The 15,920-nt window shown below is 43.5% G+C and overlaps 1 protein-coding gene across 2 annotated transcripts in view; it reads left to right on the forward strand.

Annotated features, from left to right (window-relative positions):
- Cnnm1 (cyclin and CBS domain divalent metal cation transport mediator 1) overlaps positions 1–15,920 on the forward strand; it is a 58,506-nt gene that overhangs the window by 12,380 nt on the left and 30,206 nt on the right. For both annotated transcript variants that reach the window (XM_075974134.1, XM_075974135.1), the window contains exons 2-3: positions 11,898–12,041; positions 14,755–14,895. In XM_075974134.1, the coding sequence (XP_075830249.1) occupies positions 11,898–12,041; positions 14,755–14,895 (285 nt within the window). The remainder of the gene's footprint in view (positions 1–11,897; positions 12,042–14,754; positions 14,896–15,920) is intronic.

Raw genomic sequence — 15,920 nt, forward strand, 5'->3', positions numbered from 1 at the left:
GGTTCCGAGTGTGTAAGAATCTTCTTCAGAGTTCGTTCTTTTAGATTGTCTGTACCCTCACCTCACCCTGCAATCCTGATCCTGAGCCTCAGAAGTGGGGGTCCTGGAACAGTACCCGGGCAGTGGTCACGTGGTGGCTAAGGAGTCAAGGAGTGCTGCCTGGCAAACGCTATGGGGATGCCATAAAGAGCTTAACGGAAGCCTCCGCGTTTTACAAGGTGAAGGTCATGAGAGCCGTAGAAACCATAAAATTACTTCTGCTTCCCTATTCATGCTCTCTGTTACCAAGCAATATGTCCTCCTCCCAGCTTCTATTTTCACCTTACCAAAGTGCTGTGGCTATTTTTGAAACAATGAGGAATCAGATCAATTATTGGCTGTTTTCTCCTGGCACAGGAAGTATGCTAACAGGGTCCAGGAAAGTTCTCTGAGGGCCAAGCCTAAAGCACCTTTAGCTGAACAGATAACCCTACTCCGCAAATCAGGGGCTCTATCTCAGAACCCGGATTAGGCACAAACCCCACCCAAACATCTGTTTTCTCTTGAGAGTTCCTTTATTAAGCAGGGAAGAAAAGTTAAAGTGGCTGCTTTCTGACTCGGGCAGCAAAACAATAGCCAATGACCTTGCAGGTGTCCTTTTGAAGAGAAAACGGGGAGGTCTGTGTTAGAATGGGATAGGATGTGGTGCTATATTTTGATTCAAAGCATATTAATTAGGTGAACCAAAAGGGGCTTTTACCTTGATAGCAGGATCTTGGTAGTCAGCCTAGGAGTCAGCCTGGGGAGTCAGTCAGGAGGAGGAAGTGACCAAATAAGGGGAAAGACCTTGGTGGCTCACCACAGGAAGGTAGCCTAACAGTTTTTAGCAAGACCAAGGGAACTGGGAGCAGGGCAAGGCCTGGCAGAGCCACCTGCTCCAGTGGGCTAGTGTTTTTTCAGTTCAAGCCCTTGAAGACTAGGGCTTTTTGTTTGTACTTTTTCCAGTACAAACATGTAATATAAAATTTCTTTACCCGACAATAGGTGTCTGTAAAGCAAGCCTTCCAGCCGCAGCAGTGTTGAATTCTGGGCAGGATAAGGCTTTGTTGCCTTGAGGACGCTATCTTGTGCATAATAGGATACTTAGCCTCTTCCTTGGTTTCTACTCACTGAATTATAACCTCAGGTTGTAACAGACAACTTGTCTCTAGGCATTGCCAAATGCTATCTGGGGAGTAGGGTGTTGGGGAGTAGGGTGTGCGCAAAATTGCCCCCAGTTGATAACCAGTCTGTAAATACACTGTCTGAATATGTAGTTGACTGTCAACGGGATCTGCCTTGTACTTTGGATGTTGTTGCCGGGTGATTGTAGAAACTTATACAAAGAATTAGCAATACCCAGTATTAGGAGCACAACTGGGGTTTCTGGAGGGAAAAAAAAACTAGTTGACTTATAGTAGTGGAGAAATGAATTACCTCAGACATATCAAGAGCCTAAGAGGGTGATACCTCAAGCCTGCCTCAGAAGTGACTGGTATAAAAGTCACAAAAGATGTCTTCCTATGCTCAGCATTAACATCACCAACTGCTTTCTGCTTTGTGTCAACAAAAATATTGTAGCTACCCCATGTCACGTGAGAGAATGCATTACGTAACTTATGGCTACAACATCCTTGGTTTCAGAAAGTTCTTCTCTTTCCTGTGAAGACTCAGTATCTGAAAGCAGATGCTGAAAGGGACTAGAGTTTGGCCGACATCTCAGTAGTTACGTCCCTGCTTCATAGGTGTCAGAGAGCTATAGTGACACAAAGCTTTCCCCTAAACTGCTGTGTTAGCCTGTATTAAAATAACCTATAAAGCTTATTGAACTATAGATCACTGTAATGAACCCTGGGGATTCTGATTTAGGGAGTCTGGGGCAGTACCTGATAACTTGTGTTTCCAGCTAGTTCAGAGACACTGTTGCTGCTGGTCTAGAAATCAAACTTGGGACATGGCTTCTATAAACAAAAATAGTGTTTTTCAACTTAGGGAAAGCAGGGATTACCTGGGGATCATTTTGAGCACTGATGTGGTGGTGTTTGCATGTGAGCAGCACTGGAGCTAAGATATCTGGGTGTGGGATCTCGTGTGTAGAATATGTTCAAAGTTTGGAGTAATTTTCACGCAGAGCCAATCGTGAAAGCCTCTGAATTAGGTGAAAGGGTTCAAAGCATTGGGAGTGAAGGGATCTTACCCGTGGTACCGTTTAATAGAGAGATCACCATAAATCCCACTTAGTCCTAGAGAAGTGTGGCTTAAGATCCTTCGGCTTCATTAAGGTTTACCTCTCTAGCTTCAACACCACCATTCTGGTGCTGTGTTCCAAGTAAGGGTCAAGCTATGGATGCACATTCTCTACGTTTTGTCTCATTGGGATGTCGGTAGCATTGAATCCAGAGACTTTAAATGAGAGAAAGGAAGGATAATTCACAGCAACAAACCTATAGATGGATAAAGGATCCCAGAGCTTCTAGAAGTCAAGAAAAGAGAAGTGCTGGTGAACCAAGCCATCGGGGCAGGGGTAGGCTTCTGTAGTGTCCAGACGCAGGGTCAAACCTGATCCCAGAGTGTGTGCTTACCATTTTCTAAGTAGAGTACTAGTGAACCCAAGGTAAAATGTAATGTTTTACAATTCAGAGACAGATATAGACTTTGTTTTAAGGAAATCCACTGGAGAAGCAGACAGATTACTGTGAGTTCAAGGCCAGTCTGGTCTACAGAGTGAGTGCCAGGCCAGCCAAGGCTACATGGTGAGATCCTGTCTCACAAAAATAAATAAAATAAAAAGAGGAAGAAGGAGAGAGAAAGAGGGAGAGAGAGAGAGAGACAGAGGGAGAAGAGTAGAAGAGAATATTGGCAGGGCTGGGAAGATGGCTTAATTGGTAAAGTTCTTGCTACTCAAGCATGAGGACCTGAATTTGAATCTCCACGACCCTTATGAAAAGCAGTGTGTAGCTGTGGCAGAGAGAAGAGGATTCCTGAGGTTGGCCAGCTAGTCTTACTAAATTGGTAAATTCCAGGTTCAGTGAGAGACCTTGTCTCAGAAGAATAAAGTGGACAAGAATAGCAGAAGACACACATTGTGACCTCTGGCCTCCACATGCATGCATTTACACATACACAGGCACGGCGCACATGGGAGGGGAAGGGAGAACATGGATTAAAGTAAAACCCACTTTACCTCTCAACTCAGCCTAGAGGTTTTCTATCGATGTCACAGTTGTATGTTCAAGGGACATGTAAAAAAATGCCTCAAATGTAGTAACTAGCGTTGGCTATTCTTAGAAACAGAAGGGGTTGTTATGCCAGGCCCCGTTGCTTTGAACATGGATGGCCAAGGATGTGCAGAGCAGATCCTTCAGCTGAGTATCCTCCTCCACAGCTGCAGCTGGGCATGGCTTTGCTTTTCTGCACATGGTGCCTTGTTAGCAGTCATGGTTCTAAAAGAACACTGCCTGCCCTAGGAATATGGCCACCACGTGAGAGGGGGGCTATATAATGAAAGTTGAAAGGGGAGCTAACTTGTTAAAGACTATACATAGGATGCATGTGTCTTAGTGGGTTTGAAAGAAAACTGGGGCCTATAAAATCATTCCTCACTCACTCCTTAGGAAATTCATGAAGTTCTCAAGAATATCTCGCCCATCCCAAGGCTCTTCTGGAAAGCCTCTTGAGAAAGTGGAAAGTTCTATATAATTGTAATCGTCATTGACCTAAAGTGTCTGACAGATATGTGTAGACAGAAGTTTCTGTCCTGCCCAGTCCTGCAGACATTCAATCCCAAATAAACACACAGAGGCTTATATTAAATATAAATTGTTTGACCTATTGTTCAAGCTTATTGCTAAGAAGCTCTTATGACTTAAATTTACTCATAATTCTTGTCTATGTTTAGCTCCGTGGCTTGGTACTTTTTCTCGGTAAGGCATTCTTAGATTGCTTCCTCTGCATCTAGCTGGTGAATGACACTGTGCCTTTCCTCATCCCAGAATTCTCCTGGTTCCACCTATACTTCCTGCCTAGCTACAGGCCAATCTGCATTTTATTAAATCAATACATGTTGACAGAGGTTTTCTGTCCTGTCCGGTTCCCACAATCATTAAGTCCCAAAGATATCACACAGAGGTCTATATTAGGTTATAAATTGATTGGCCCATTAGCTCAGGCTTCTTATTAACTCTTACAACTCATATTAGCCCATTATTCTTATCTGTGTTGGCCACATGGCCCAGTACCTTTTTCAGCGAGGCAGTCACATCTTGCTTCTCCTGTGGCTGGGGTCACACTGTCAACTAAGCTTTCTTCTTCCCAGAATTCTCTTGTTCTCATTGACTGGCCTCTACTTCCTGTCTGGTTGTCCTGCCTATACTTCCTGCCTGGCTATTGGCCAATCAGCATTTATTTAAAATATAATTGACAGAATATAAACCATTGTCCTACACCAAATACGAGTGACAAATCTTTACAGTGTACAAGAGCATTCTCCCATTTTCCTACAAAGTTAGGGACAAGCTGAAAGGAATGGGCTTGGAGTGGTATGAAGACATTTGAGAGTTCCTGATAGTCAGGAGAAGAGGTCATAGTCTGAGTTCATGAATCTCATGGGGAAGTAGGCAAATGTAAGCCACTCTTCCAAACACAACATTGAACCACTGAAGAACAAATAGCCAACATTTGCTGAGAAAAAAAAAATGGACACACTAGGCTATTTGAGCTCTGTCACTTTAAGTTCGCCCCAGTCTGTGAGTTTTAAGCACTCTTTAGTCATCTCTGAGAATTGATGAGATCTCTGATAACAGAAATGACCCTCCTAAGCCCAGCTCTTCAAATTCTCTCTGCCGTCTACGAGCAAGCCCATGTCCCTGTTCATCACTTTCCCCCTCTCCAGAAGAGCATAAATGATATCTCCTCATGCCTCTAGTCTCCTATGGCCTTATTTATGTCCACTTTCGGTCACCACATCCTAGAGCACTAAATGATAAAATGCTGTCAACAACACTCCCTGGCACAATTCCCCAGTCCAAACCCCATTGCTCTTTTATTTCGATACATTCCCCTTCTGAAGCTGCTTCTGCCTCCCACCGTCATGTGATTGTGGCTTTGAGCTTTGCTAACTTCCTGTTCTTTTAACCATGACTTATTGGAGCTTTTTATTCAGCTAGCTTTTTCAAAAGAAATTTTCATAGAGATATAATTCACATATTATAAAACTCATTCCTTTAAGCATATAATTTACATTTTCAGTATACCCACAGAATTATGCAGACATTGCGTCCATCTAACTCTAGAATTTCCTTATGCCAGAAAGAAATCTTGAACTCAGAAGCAATTCCATTTCCTTCTTTCCACCATTTCTGGCTGTCACTAATCTAGTTTCTTCTTCTGTAGGTTCACCTATTGTGGAAATTGCACGTGAATGGAGTCATATAGCAAGCAGCCATTTGTGCCTGGCTTCTCAGACTTACCCAAGGCTCATCTGCTTTATAGCATTACTTGATTCTTTTTGTGGCCAAACAATATTCCATCATATAGATTTACCACATTTTATTTGCTTAGAAATGTGTGTTGTTGATTCTTTTGGTCCATCATTAATAATGTTGGCCATACATTTTCATTTGTGTAGGAGTGGAATTGCGGGACCCTGTGGTAATTTATGTTTAGTATTTTGAAGAACTTCCAGAGCAGTACAGCAGTGATTGAGGATCCTCTCCATCCCTTGAGGTTTGTTTTTTCTTATAGCCATCCTAGTAGGTACGTAATGATACTTCATTCCGATTGATTTGAATTTCCTTAATGATTATGATTATGTGTTCAGCATTTTTTACATGCTTATTGATCAGTTATATATCTTCCTTGGAGAAGCACCTATTCAAACCATTTTTAATTCTTAGCTGTAATTTTTAACTGAGTTGTCTTTTCATGAGATTGAATATTTCTTAATATATTCTAGCTATAGTCATTGTACAATTATGTATATCCAATGTAACTGGAGGTTTCTCTCCTGCTTTCCAGTTCCCGAATAACCACTCTGAGGCTTAATAGTAATAACAAACTGTTTGTCCTATTAACTCAAGCTTATTATTAGCTAGCTCTTACAACTTAACCCATTTCTACTATTCTATGTTTTAACCATGAGGCTTGTGTCTTGTTGCCTCACATCTTGCTTCCCCATTGGCTGGTGGAGTTTCCCTGACTCTGCCTTCTTTCTCCCTGTCTCTTTGCTTGGATTTCCCACCAGGTTCTATTCTGCCTGGCTATTGGCCAAATCAGCTTCTTTATTAACCAATTGGTAATAAAACATATTCACAGCATACAGAATGACATCCTACATCAGTAATAATTATAATAATAACCATTGTCCTAACTGTAAATAAGAACTATTCATAGGGTATCATGGCAGGAATGACGGGGTGAGTAACTTTTCTGTGTCTACAGACTGACTTCTTATAAGACCACCTACAACACTCCTTCCTGGGCCGAGGAAAAAAGGGGGATACAGAATAAGGCCAACTTTTGTAAGAGAAGTGTCTTTACCTTATGTGTGTTTACCATTGACACAACTGGTTGTCTCCCTATTGTATTAGTTCAAAACAGAGTTTTTATGATTATCAACCCGTGTCCTACCCCAGCCTGTTCCTAAAAAAGACTGCTTCCTTCATTTGTTTGTTGATTTCTATGACTGTGAGGGGAAATTTTTACCATTTTATTAGTGCATATTAATTGTTCAAAATGATGAGCTTTATTGTAACCTTTCCTATATACACATTACATACACAATCATATCCAGAACTCCAAAGGGTATCTCAGAGAATGGTTGTAAAATGTTTCTAAATAATTCACTTAGGTGCTGTATATCAGTATCTTGAAAAACTTATAAGTAAAGTTTAAAATTCCTTCATAATCCTCAGATTGACCTTATAAAAATGTATATCGTTTGGGGTGGGTATGCCTATCTTCCTGGGTATGAATACTACGGCATGCGTGCAGAGGTCAGAGCACAACTTTGGGTGTCTATAGTGTAGAAGTTATTTTTAAAACCATAAACTCTTTCCATTTATTTATTTCCAGCATATGAACCAGCCACATCAACTGTGGAAAGTGTGGCTGTATTGTTTGCATTCTGAGCTCCACGGCACAAAAGACATCCAATTATAGAAAGCAGTTTTTAAGAAGCCGGTTTCCCCAGATTTTCCATGATGCTAGTCATTTTGTTTTGTCATCTGCTAGCTCGTGTTCGTAGAAAAGTGAGAACAGGTGCCATAAGTTTAAGAAAAATGTGTTGGAAGGTTTTTTTATCTTTAAATTGCACACATTCTAACAATTAGCATAATCTAATTTAAGCTACAGAACAGTCCAGTTGGGGAGGATACAGCTGTTTCCTAGGGTAATTTTCTGGAGCACTGAGGCAGGCTTGAAATCCTAATTTAAACCTACAGCCTACTATCAGAATTAAAGGCTCTTGGTAACATTTGTCATACCAGCTTTGTGTTTTTATTTGAGCTCCAGCCTAGTTCAGTTCCTCAAATATCTATTTATAGGTGAAAGAATCTGTTTAAAGATGTGACCCTTTGTCCTGAAGGAGCTCACCCTCTGAGAGAGTTACACTAATGCAGGACAACACAGCCACTAGCCACAAGGAGCAGGGAGCTGCAGTGGTGCCAACGGCTTCAGAGCCCAAGGCAGCAGGAGATGGGCTCTGATTCAGAACGGGGTCAGTCCGGGATGGCTTCTCCTGAAGCTGTAACCTGAAGGGCCAACAGAGATGCGGTAGGGGAAGGCCACACTGTGAGCTCTTAGGAAGGGTACAGGGCAGAAACTTAGGAAGTGGGATTTGTCTGGAATGCTCAGAGGGCAGACTGCTGACGGTGGTGTGTAGCCTAGCAGATCAAATACTGGGAAGAGTCTCAATGTACAGGCTTAGGGAGAAGGCAGGGAAATTTTAGAGACCATTCATGGTTGGTAAAAATACTGTCTTTCAAATTTCACTTCCACTTCAAATGCCAAGGAGTGTCTGTGTCTTTAAATTGTGATAGCGGTGCTGTTAAACCCAATTGCCAATTGATGAAATCTGGAATCTCCTGGGAGATGGGTCTCTAGGGATACCTATGAGGGTTTATCTTGATTGGGTTGGTGGGAGTGGGCAGAGTCACCTGTGGGTGACACCATTCCCCGGGCTGGGATCCTGAACTGTGCAGAGCGGAAAGTGAGCTAAATGCAGCAGGCATCTTTCTTTGCTTCTTGACCAAGGGTGCACTGGTCCCCAAGGTCCCACTGCTGTTACTTTCCCACCTTGATGAGCTGGAACTCAAACAGTGAGGGGAAATAAACCCCTTTTCCCTTGAGTTGTTTTTGCAAGTGTTTTCTCACCGCAGCAGGAAAATTAAATAGCTAATTATACTTCTGGAGAACTGACTGCCTCATTTTATTCTTAAATAATACTTTTAGCAATAAGCAAGCGAAAGCTGTTGGGGGTCTTTTCCAAGGCCAACTCATCTGTGCCAGTCCCTCAGATTTTCTCCTTATATATGTCTTGTAGCTAAGAAAAAGGAACCACTCGGGTCTACATTTTAGAAACAGGAATTGAGTCTGCACTATAAAAGGAGACACACTTGACATGAAGGAGGGCTGTTAGAAATACTTCAGCCAGGCCTAGCAGGAAAGGCCCATAATAATCCCAGTTTTTCAGAAGGCAGGAACATCACAAGTTCAAGACTAGCCTGCATAACTTGGTGAGACCTTGTCTCAAAATAATTTTTTTTAAATATGGAGTTTGGACCTCCAAAAGATAGCTGAGCCCCTTGTTCACTGCAGCACCATTTAAGTAACCAAGATTGGAAATGATAGAGAATAAGTCAGTAGATAAAGACTCTCTCTCTCTCTCTCTCTCTCTCTCTCTCTCTCTCTTACACACACACACACACACACACACACACACACACAAATGTTTACATTCAAAATAGGCTTCTGAATTGTCTATGAAGATGTCTAGGAAAAATATTTTGCACTGTGCTTATGTGCAGTCTTTTCAACATGAGCTAAACTTCTAAGACTAAGTCAACCCCTGCAAAACTTAGGAAGCAGTTACAACACACCCTCCGTTGTTCTCATCCCTAACAAACAAGTCAGAAAAGTTGCAAAATGATAGTCGCTGTGTTTTCAATTCATTTGAGAACTGAAGACACAGGAAAGGGAAAGAGAAATTACTGGGAGGGAGAAGGGGGGCAGAGAAAGAGGGGGAGTAAGGAGATTACATATGAACTGGGCGTGTATAAATCAAGTTTCCTGTCAGCATGCCCTCAGTACTCAATAACACTGTGTTTTCTTTGTATCAGGTATTATAAATAATAAAAAAGAAAATATATATAACCTTAAAATAATGGGGCTGGGGATATAGCTCAGCAATAGAGTGCTCACCTAGCACATGTGAACCCCTAGATCAAATTCTATCAGGAGAAAAGGGGGAAAGGGATGGCCTTAGGTTAGGACTGAAGCCAGCTCCTGGGCTGCAGTCCAGCTCTGTCGCTTTTAGACTGTGCAACCCGAGGCCTATCACTAACCCGACTCGTGCCTCAGTTCTGTGCACAGTGAGTGTAACATTGCTCCTCACCTCGGGGCTCTTTTGAGGATTAAATAACTTGGCGGGTGTTGAGTGTTACAGATAATGTCTGGCATGTAGTAAGAGCTCGATAAATGTTAGCAGCTGCTAAGTCGTTAGGCAATAAAAACAAAACCCCTGCAATGTTAGAATGTTCGTCTCCGTGACAAGTTCCTAGTATTTAACTTAAACAACGAAGGATCTGTTTGGTTCATAGTTTCGTCCTGTCCCTGTGGGGAGGCATGGTGACAGGAGAAAGAGCAGCTCCCATCATGGCGGCCAGGAAGCAGAAAGAGAATGGTTGTGGATGCAGGCTTTCTCCTTCTTCCCTGCTATCCCATCTGGGATATCTGAGACATGTTGTGCCACAGGCATTCAGAGTGGATCTTCCTCCTCCTGTTAATCCTTCCTGCAAATGCCTTCATAGATTTACCCAGAAGTGTGCTTAATAACCTCCCAGATGTTTCTCAATCCAGCCAAGTTGATAATCAAGATGACACTCTCACCTGCCTCTGCCGCTTTACAGTTTACAAAGCCTTTAGACATAGCCACCAGCTGCATGGCCACTTTGTGGGCACTCAAAGTTATATGATTGCTAACGAGACACCCCCGGAAACAGGTAGAAAACAATCCCCATTTTTTTATGCTAATGGCATCTATGAACCAGGCCCTAAGAAAGGTATAACAGGGATGACTTTGCTCTGCTGTGCCCAGGCCACCACTAGAGAAGACAAGAAAGGCTGGATCAACTGTGCGTGTAGCACCCACTTTCAAGGTGGCCTCAGGGTAGTTAGCAGACTTCTCACAGGGTATCTACAGCCAGCAGAGGTTGTTGCCTTTTATCACCCAGCCTCGGGACACCTTTAAGTGTTATTGGTTCAAGTAGTCACAACCCATCCCAGGCTCAGGTCCCATGCCCTTCCACAGAGGTAATTCCAGGAATTTGGCAGCCTTGTTTTGGAATCACCACGCTTTGCTAGTCCCTGATTCCACGTGAGAGATGGCAACTCAGTGGAAGTTAAATAATTTGCCCAAAAGCAGCAACTAGTGTGACTTAAGCAGGGAATTTTTCCCCTGCGTTGGTTTTTCTTTTAGGTTATTCAGTCTCCTCCAGCTTTATGCTTATTAATGTGTGAAAGTTGAAAGAAAAAAATGTAACCAGTTGTGAATATATTTGACGGCTTTCCTAAAAATAAACAGATATAGACAGTTTTCAGGAGAAAGGAGAGGTGGGTGGAGGAAAGATAGAGAAGGGGACTAGCAGATGCAGTGGTGAGGTACATAGAGTTGCTTCTAATGGCTCAGAATACGGTACGGTATCCACACTTGGCAACCATGAACCATGTGTATCAAAACAGCTAGTATACATGGACCCGATGCAAAGACACAATGAGGCTCAAGGTGGTAGATACATGAATTACCTTGATCTGACCATTATACATTATGTAAATGTCCCCAAATGTCACACTGTACCATATAAGTGTGTCCAACCTATGTACCAATTAAAATTATAAAATATATTCAAGTGTCACATGGTGATGTTATGGCCAGCAATAGACTGTGTAGAATGGTCCTCTCAAAATTGTCATCTAGGGATGTCATAATCATCTTAATTTGCATAAGTACATCTTAGGATTTCTATTGCTATGATGAAAAACCATGACCCAAAGCAAGTTGGGGAGGAGAGGGTTTGTTTAGCTAAAGTATCACATTCCATTGTGAGAAGGCAGGCAGGAGCTCAGGACAGGAACCTGGAATCAGGAACTGATGCAGAGGCAATGGAGGGATGCTGCTTGCTGGCTTGCACAACCTGCTTTGTTATAGAACCCAGGACCACCAGCCCAGAGGTGGCACCAATCACAATGGGCTGGTCCCTCCTCCATCAATTGCTAATGAAGAAAATGCCCTACAGGCTTGCCTACAGCCTAGTCTTTCAGAGGCATTTTCTCAGTTAAAGTTCCCTTTTCTCTGATGGCTCTAGTTTGTGTCAAGTTGACAGTAAACTAGCTAGCGCAAGCGTACTCTGCAGTAGTCACATGATGAAACTAATAGTTCAGGTCTGAGACTCCGCCCCTATCACTGAGCAATACACAACTCTATTTCTTCTAAGTACCAGGCTTTCCTTTGTAAGAGCGTGCACACAAATTTCCTATTTTCAGGTGATTCTGGGGTAAGTTCAGTTCTGGTATTGGTCGGATAATATCTTTGCATTGTTTTTCTCACAAACAGAATTCTCTGAAAATGATCCAAATGCTTAACTATGATTTCATTGGTTCTCCAGGAAAGTCTCACCTGGCCATTGTCCAGAGAGTGAACAATGAAGGCGAAGGGGACCCTTTCTATGAGGTGATGGGCATTGTCACCCTGGAGGACATCATAGAAGAGATCATCAAGTCAGAGATCCTAGATGAAACTGACCTCTACAGTAAGTGCCATTGGGGGTCATCTAACTACCTCTACAGTAACTGTGTGCCCTTGGGGAATCCCCAGGAGTGCATCAGTTTGATAAACGGTGTGAGAGGGTGTCAAGGCAAGTGTGTGCACCATCTACCTCTACCCAGTCCTAGCACGGCAAGATACCCTGGTTCAGATCATCCTGGGTCATTGAGAACATGCTGGCACAAGGTTATCAGAAGGGAACTTTCCTGAACACAGTCAGAACTGGGAAAAGGTAGCCTAGCCTTCAAATGGGAGGGAAAAAAAAGACTAAGGGAAATACATTGTGCCAAAGAGGAGGCCCAGGGGTTCTCATGTTAGTTCTTTGTCTACATAGAGCCCAGCTCCCCTTGGAATTCCACTCACACCCAACCCACCAGTGAGCAATGAACACCGTCATGGCATTGTCCTTTGCCCAAGCCAAAAACTTAAATGGTCCTTGCTGGATACTGTTCTTGTCCCTCATGCCTTTTAGCAGCCCCATTGAGTTTCCCACTCTCCTTCCTGCCCCCTGGATTATGTCCCTATGTGACTCCTATTCCTGTTTCTATTTCGAGATCTTCCTCTCCCTACACCCCTCAGGAACAATCTGGACTACTCAGCAGTGACGGGCAGTTTAGACTCAGGAGCCTTATCAAAACTTTGCTTTCCAACAGTACAAGGCCTTGCTTTGTCTATGGAACTGGGATGTTATCTAAACCCAGGGGAGTCTCTGGCCAAGAAATGTTTCCTCTTCAGAGTTTTGTCTCCTAAGGTAGCCATCCCCTGCCCTTCCCAGGGATAACTCATTCGAGGTCAGCAGCCTCAGTTGGCAGAGCAGTCTTCCAGAAACTGGTTCCTCACAGTGAAATGCTTTGCTACCATATGGTAGTGGTACCTTTGGGCCAAGAAAAGATCAAATCTAGAACATGGGCCAGCCCTTAACAAGAATAAGCTGAGTGCCACAGCCCCTCCCCTCAGGGACCTGTACTGAGCTTTTCCAAACAAGGTGGAGCTCAGAAAGGATCTCTCCCATTCCAGGCTCCCTTCTTTTTCTCTGCCCATCACTCTTGCTCTAGAATTCCCAGGGATCTCTGAATGTAAAATGATAAGGACCTTTGCACTAACGTATTAGTAGTTGGTGGCAGGCTAAATGAGTAGTCTCTTCCTGGGGTATGGATTTAAATGACCCGAATGCTTCAAATACCCACTGTTAAAATCAAGGTAATGGAGAGATCATAGGGCTATATCTACTAGGAAAGGTTAATGACATGCTGACAGACACATAAGCAAATGTGTCGTATCAATCAGAGGGCCGCTCGCGAATGAGAGCACAGAAAATGGGTCCTTAATCTCTGCTTGATGCTCATTTTCTGGATGAGGCTCTTTCTAGAAGAAAGGGCCAGGGGTTCCCATTGCCTGTAAAGAAACTCATAACTTGATTCGTCAAGAGCCATGAAAAGGCAGAGGAGCCCAGAACACTGATGTTTCTTCTAACATGACTGGGACTTCTTACCCAATCTGGACACCTGGGTTGGAATCTCCCCACCTTCTCCAAAAGAGCAAAAATAGTGTTGAGGCAGAGCCAGGTGCCTGCCAAGGCCCAGAGTCAAAGACAGACCCACGAGAGCCGTGTAGATGGGAGAAAATCCAAAGGCCCAAATGAAGCCAGCTCCAAGCAAAGAGAGCAAGAGCGGGAGACAAGGAAGCTAGATTCTGGGGTCCTGGTTTCCTGCTGTGAGGACGCAGTCTGTTGGTCCCTAGTGTATCTGGTCTACTTGCATCACAAGGCCCTGCAGCCCTGTTGTTTTCCAGGCTGAGAACAGAGACACATCGCTTTCCTCCTCCCCTCAGCACAGATGAGGTGGGTTAGCATTTTTGATTTCTTTTTTAACACTCAGGGAAAGCAAAAGAGAAGTGGTCAAAGTAAACACTTCCTTCACTTATAAAAATTCAATGTATATGTGTACACATACGCATGTGCATTTGTACATAACTGCGTGTCTCTACGTGTGTATACTACGTAGGCTTTTCCTTCTGAAAAGCAATAAACTACATTGAGGTTCCAGGCTCTGCAGGGTTCTCACCTGAATAACTGGCTTTTAGAAAGTAGATATTCATTCTTACCCCTTCCCCTTCTTGTTTCTTGTATTTCCCATGATTCTTTCTCTAGAGGAAAAGCAGAATTCTGAGTGGTAACAGTGACATTCCTTGGGAACCTCTCACAGCATGGCTTAAGCCCACAGGAGAGAGACTGTGTGAGCCCAGCTCTGAAGGATGGAAGATGACAGAGGGAGAGACCCCAAACCCCTTTATGCCAAGAATACCAGCAGATCATGTTTGTATGACTTTGTATGAACGCTGCCATGTATAGTTGCCTGTCGAGGTCTTGCAATAACTACATGGGTAGAAAAGCTACTAAATACCACAGCTCTCTTGAATGGATTAAAACAATCACAAATGCTGATGTATAGAGAGTCTGCACAGCCATCAGGAAGGGAACCAGCCTAAATAGGAACCCCCAGGCAGCTCTTCCCCTGTTCATCCACCACCTAAGCACAAACAATGCCAAACCATCTGCTGCCTGCCACCTCCTCCTGGGAGAGAGTCCATTACCTCCTACAGTTGGCACTGCAGAATGTATGGGGTCCCAAAGAATCTGTGTTACCCTCCAAAGGCCAACAATGATTCTGAGTGTCATCTTTTCCCCTGTGCCCCTATAGCTGACAATCGGAAAAAGCAGAGGGTCCCACACCGGGAGAGGAGGCGGCATGACTTCTCTCTGTTCAAGCTCTCGGACTCAGAGATCAGAGTGAAGATCTCACCACAGCTATTGCTCGCCACACACCGCTTCATGGCCACAGGTAGACCTGCCCCGCCCACTCCCTACTAGCACTTCTAGTAGAACCTGGGGTAACACCAGGTACCACATATTTTAATAGCCTCCACCCCCACTCCTGTGTGCCCCTGGCACTGAGAACCACAAGGCTGCCCCCTGTGGTGTGACCAGGTAAGACCCAGGCTCCCATGCTGTATTGGTGAGAGGAAGTGAGTGTTCTCCTTTCCACCAGAAAAGGGTAACGAAACCGTGGTACTTCTTTCCTCTACTTACTGGAGCCTGAAGCTAACCTGCTGGGATCTGGGTGCCCCAGGGCATTTGTCCCAGAAGGAAGAGCATTATCCTAGCAAGCAACAAGCTTTTCCATCCCCTCCAGGTGCCAGATAGGCCTGTGAACTAGGAGTTCACAAACTTGAGAACTGGGGTTGGAAATCCTGGTACCTTTGGAAAGAAAAGCAGGGGAAGAGTCGAACTCCTTTTTGTGAAGAGGACAGCATTTGCCTTTGAACTCTCTGATTTCATTCGGCCCTAATTAATATGCTGACTTAGAATGATCAATCCATCCCTACGTCCCATTTTTAGCTAATATAATACCTATTTATTGAGGGTATAAGGAGTGCTAGCTAGATCCAGGTGCTAAAAGGTGGGCAAATATAAAGTAGAGCCTCCCTACAGTAGAGTTTTCAACATGGAATCTTGTTGTAAATATAAATTTCTTTACATCATAGACCAACTTCCCAAAGCAAAGAAGCTTTGTCTGCCTAGCATTATACTGCAAGTATCAATATATCAATATATAACATCTATTAATGGTTAAGTATGATAAATGGTGTTTTACATTACTGATAGCTTATTGTTTAGATACTTACCTGTCTCCATTGATTTGGGATTTCATTTTATCCAGCAGGTGAATGTAAAGCAAATAAACCAGACTCAGTTCTCTGTGTGTCGTCTACTGTAAAATTAAAGACCTTGTTGTGTCCATGACTTAGCTGCCCAGCTCCAACTCTAAATAAAGACAAGGAGAAAATTCATAGCAAAACTGACATT

Source organism: Microtus pennsylvanicus, chromosome 5 (genome assembly GCF_037038515.1).
Source record: "Microtus pennsylvanicus isolate mMicPen1 chromosome 5, mMicPen1.hap1, whole genome shotgun sequence".
Classification (NCBI taxonomy): Eukaryota; Metazoa; Chordata; class Mammalia; order Rodentia; family Cricetidae; genus Microtus; species Microtus pennsylvanicus.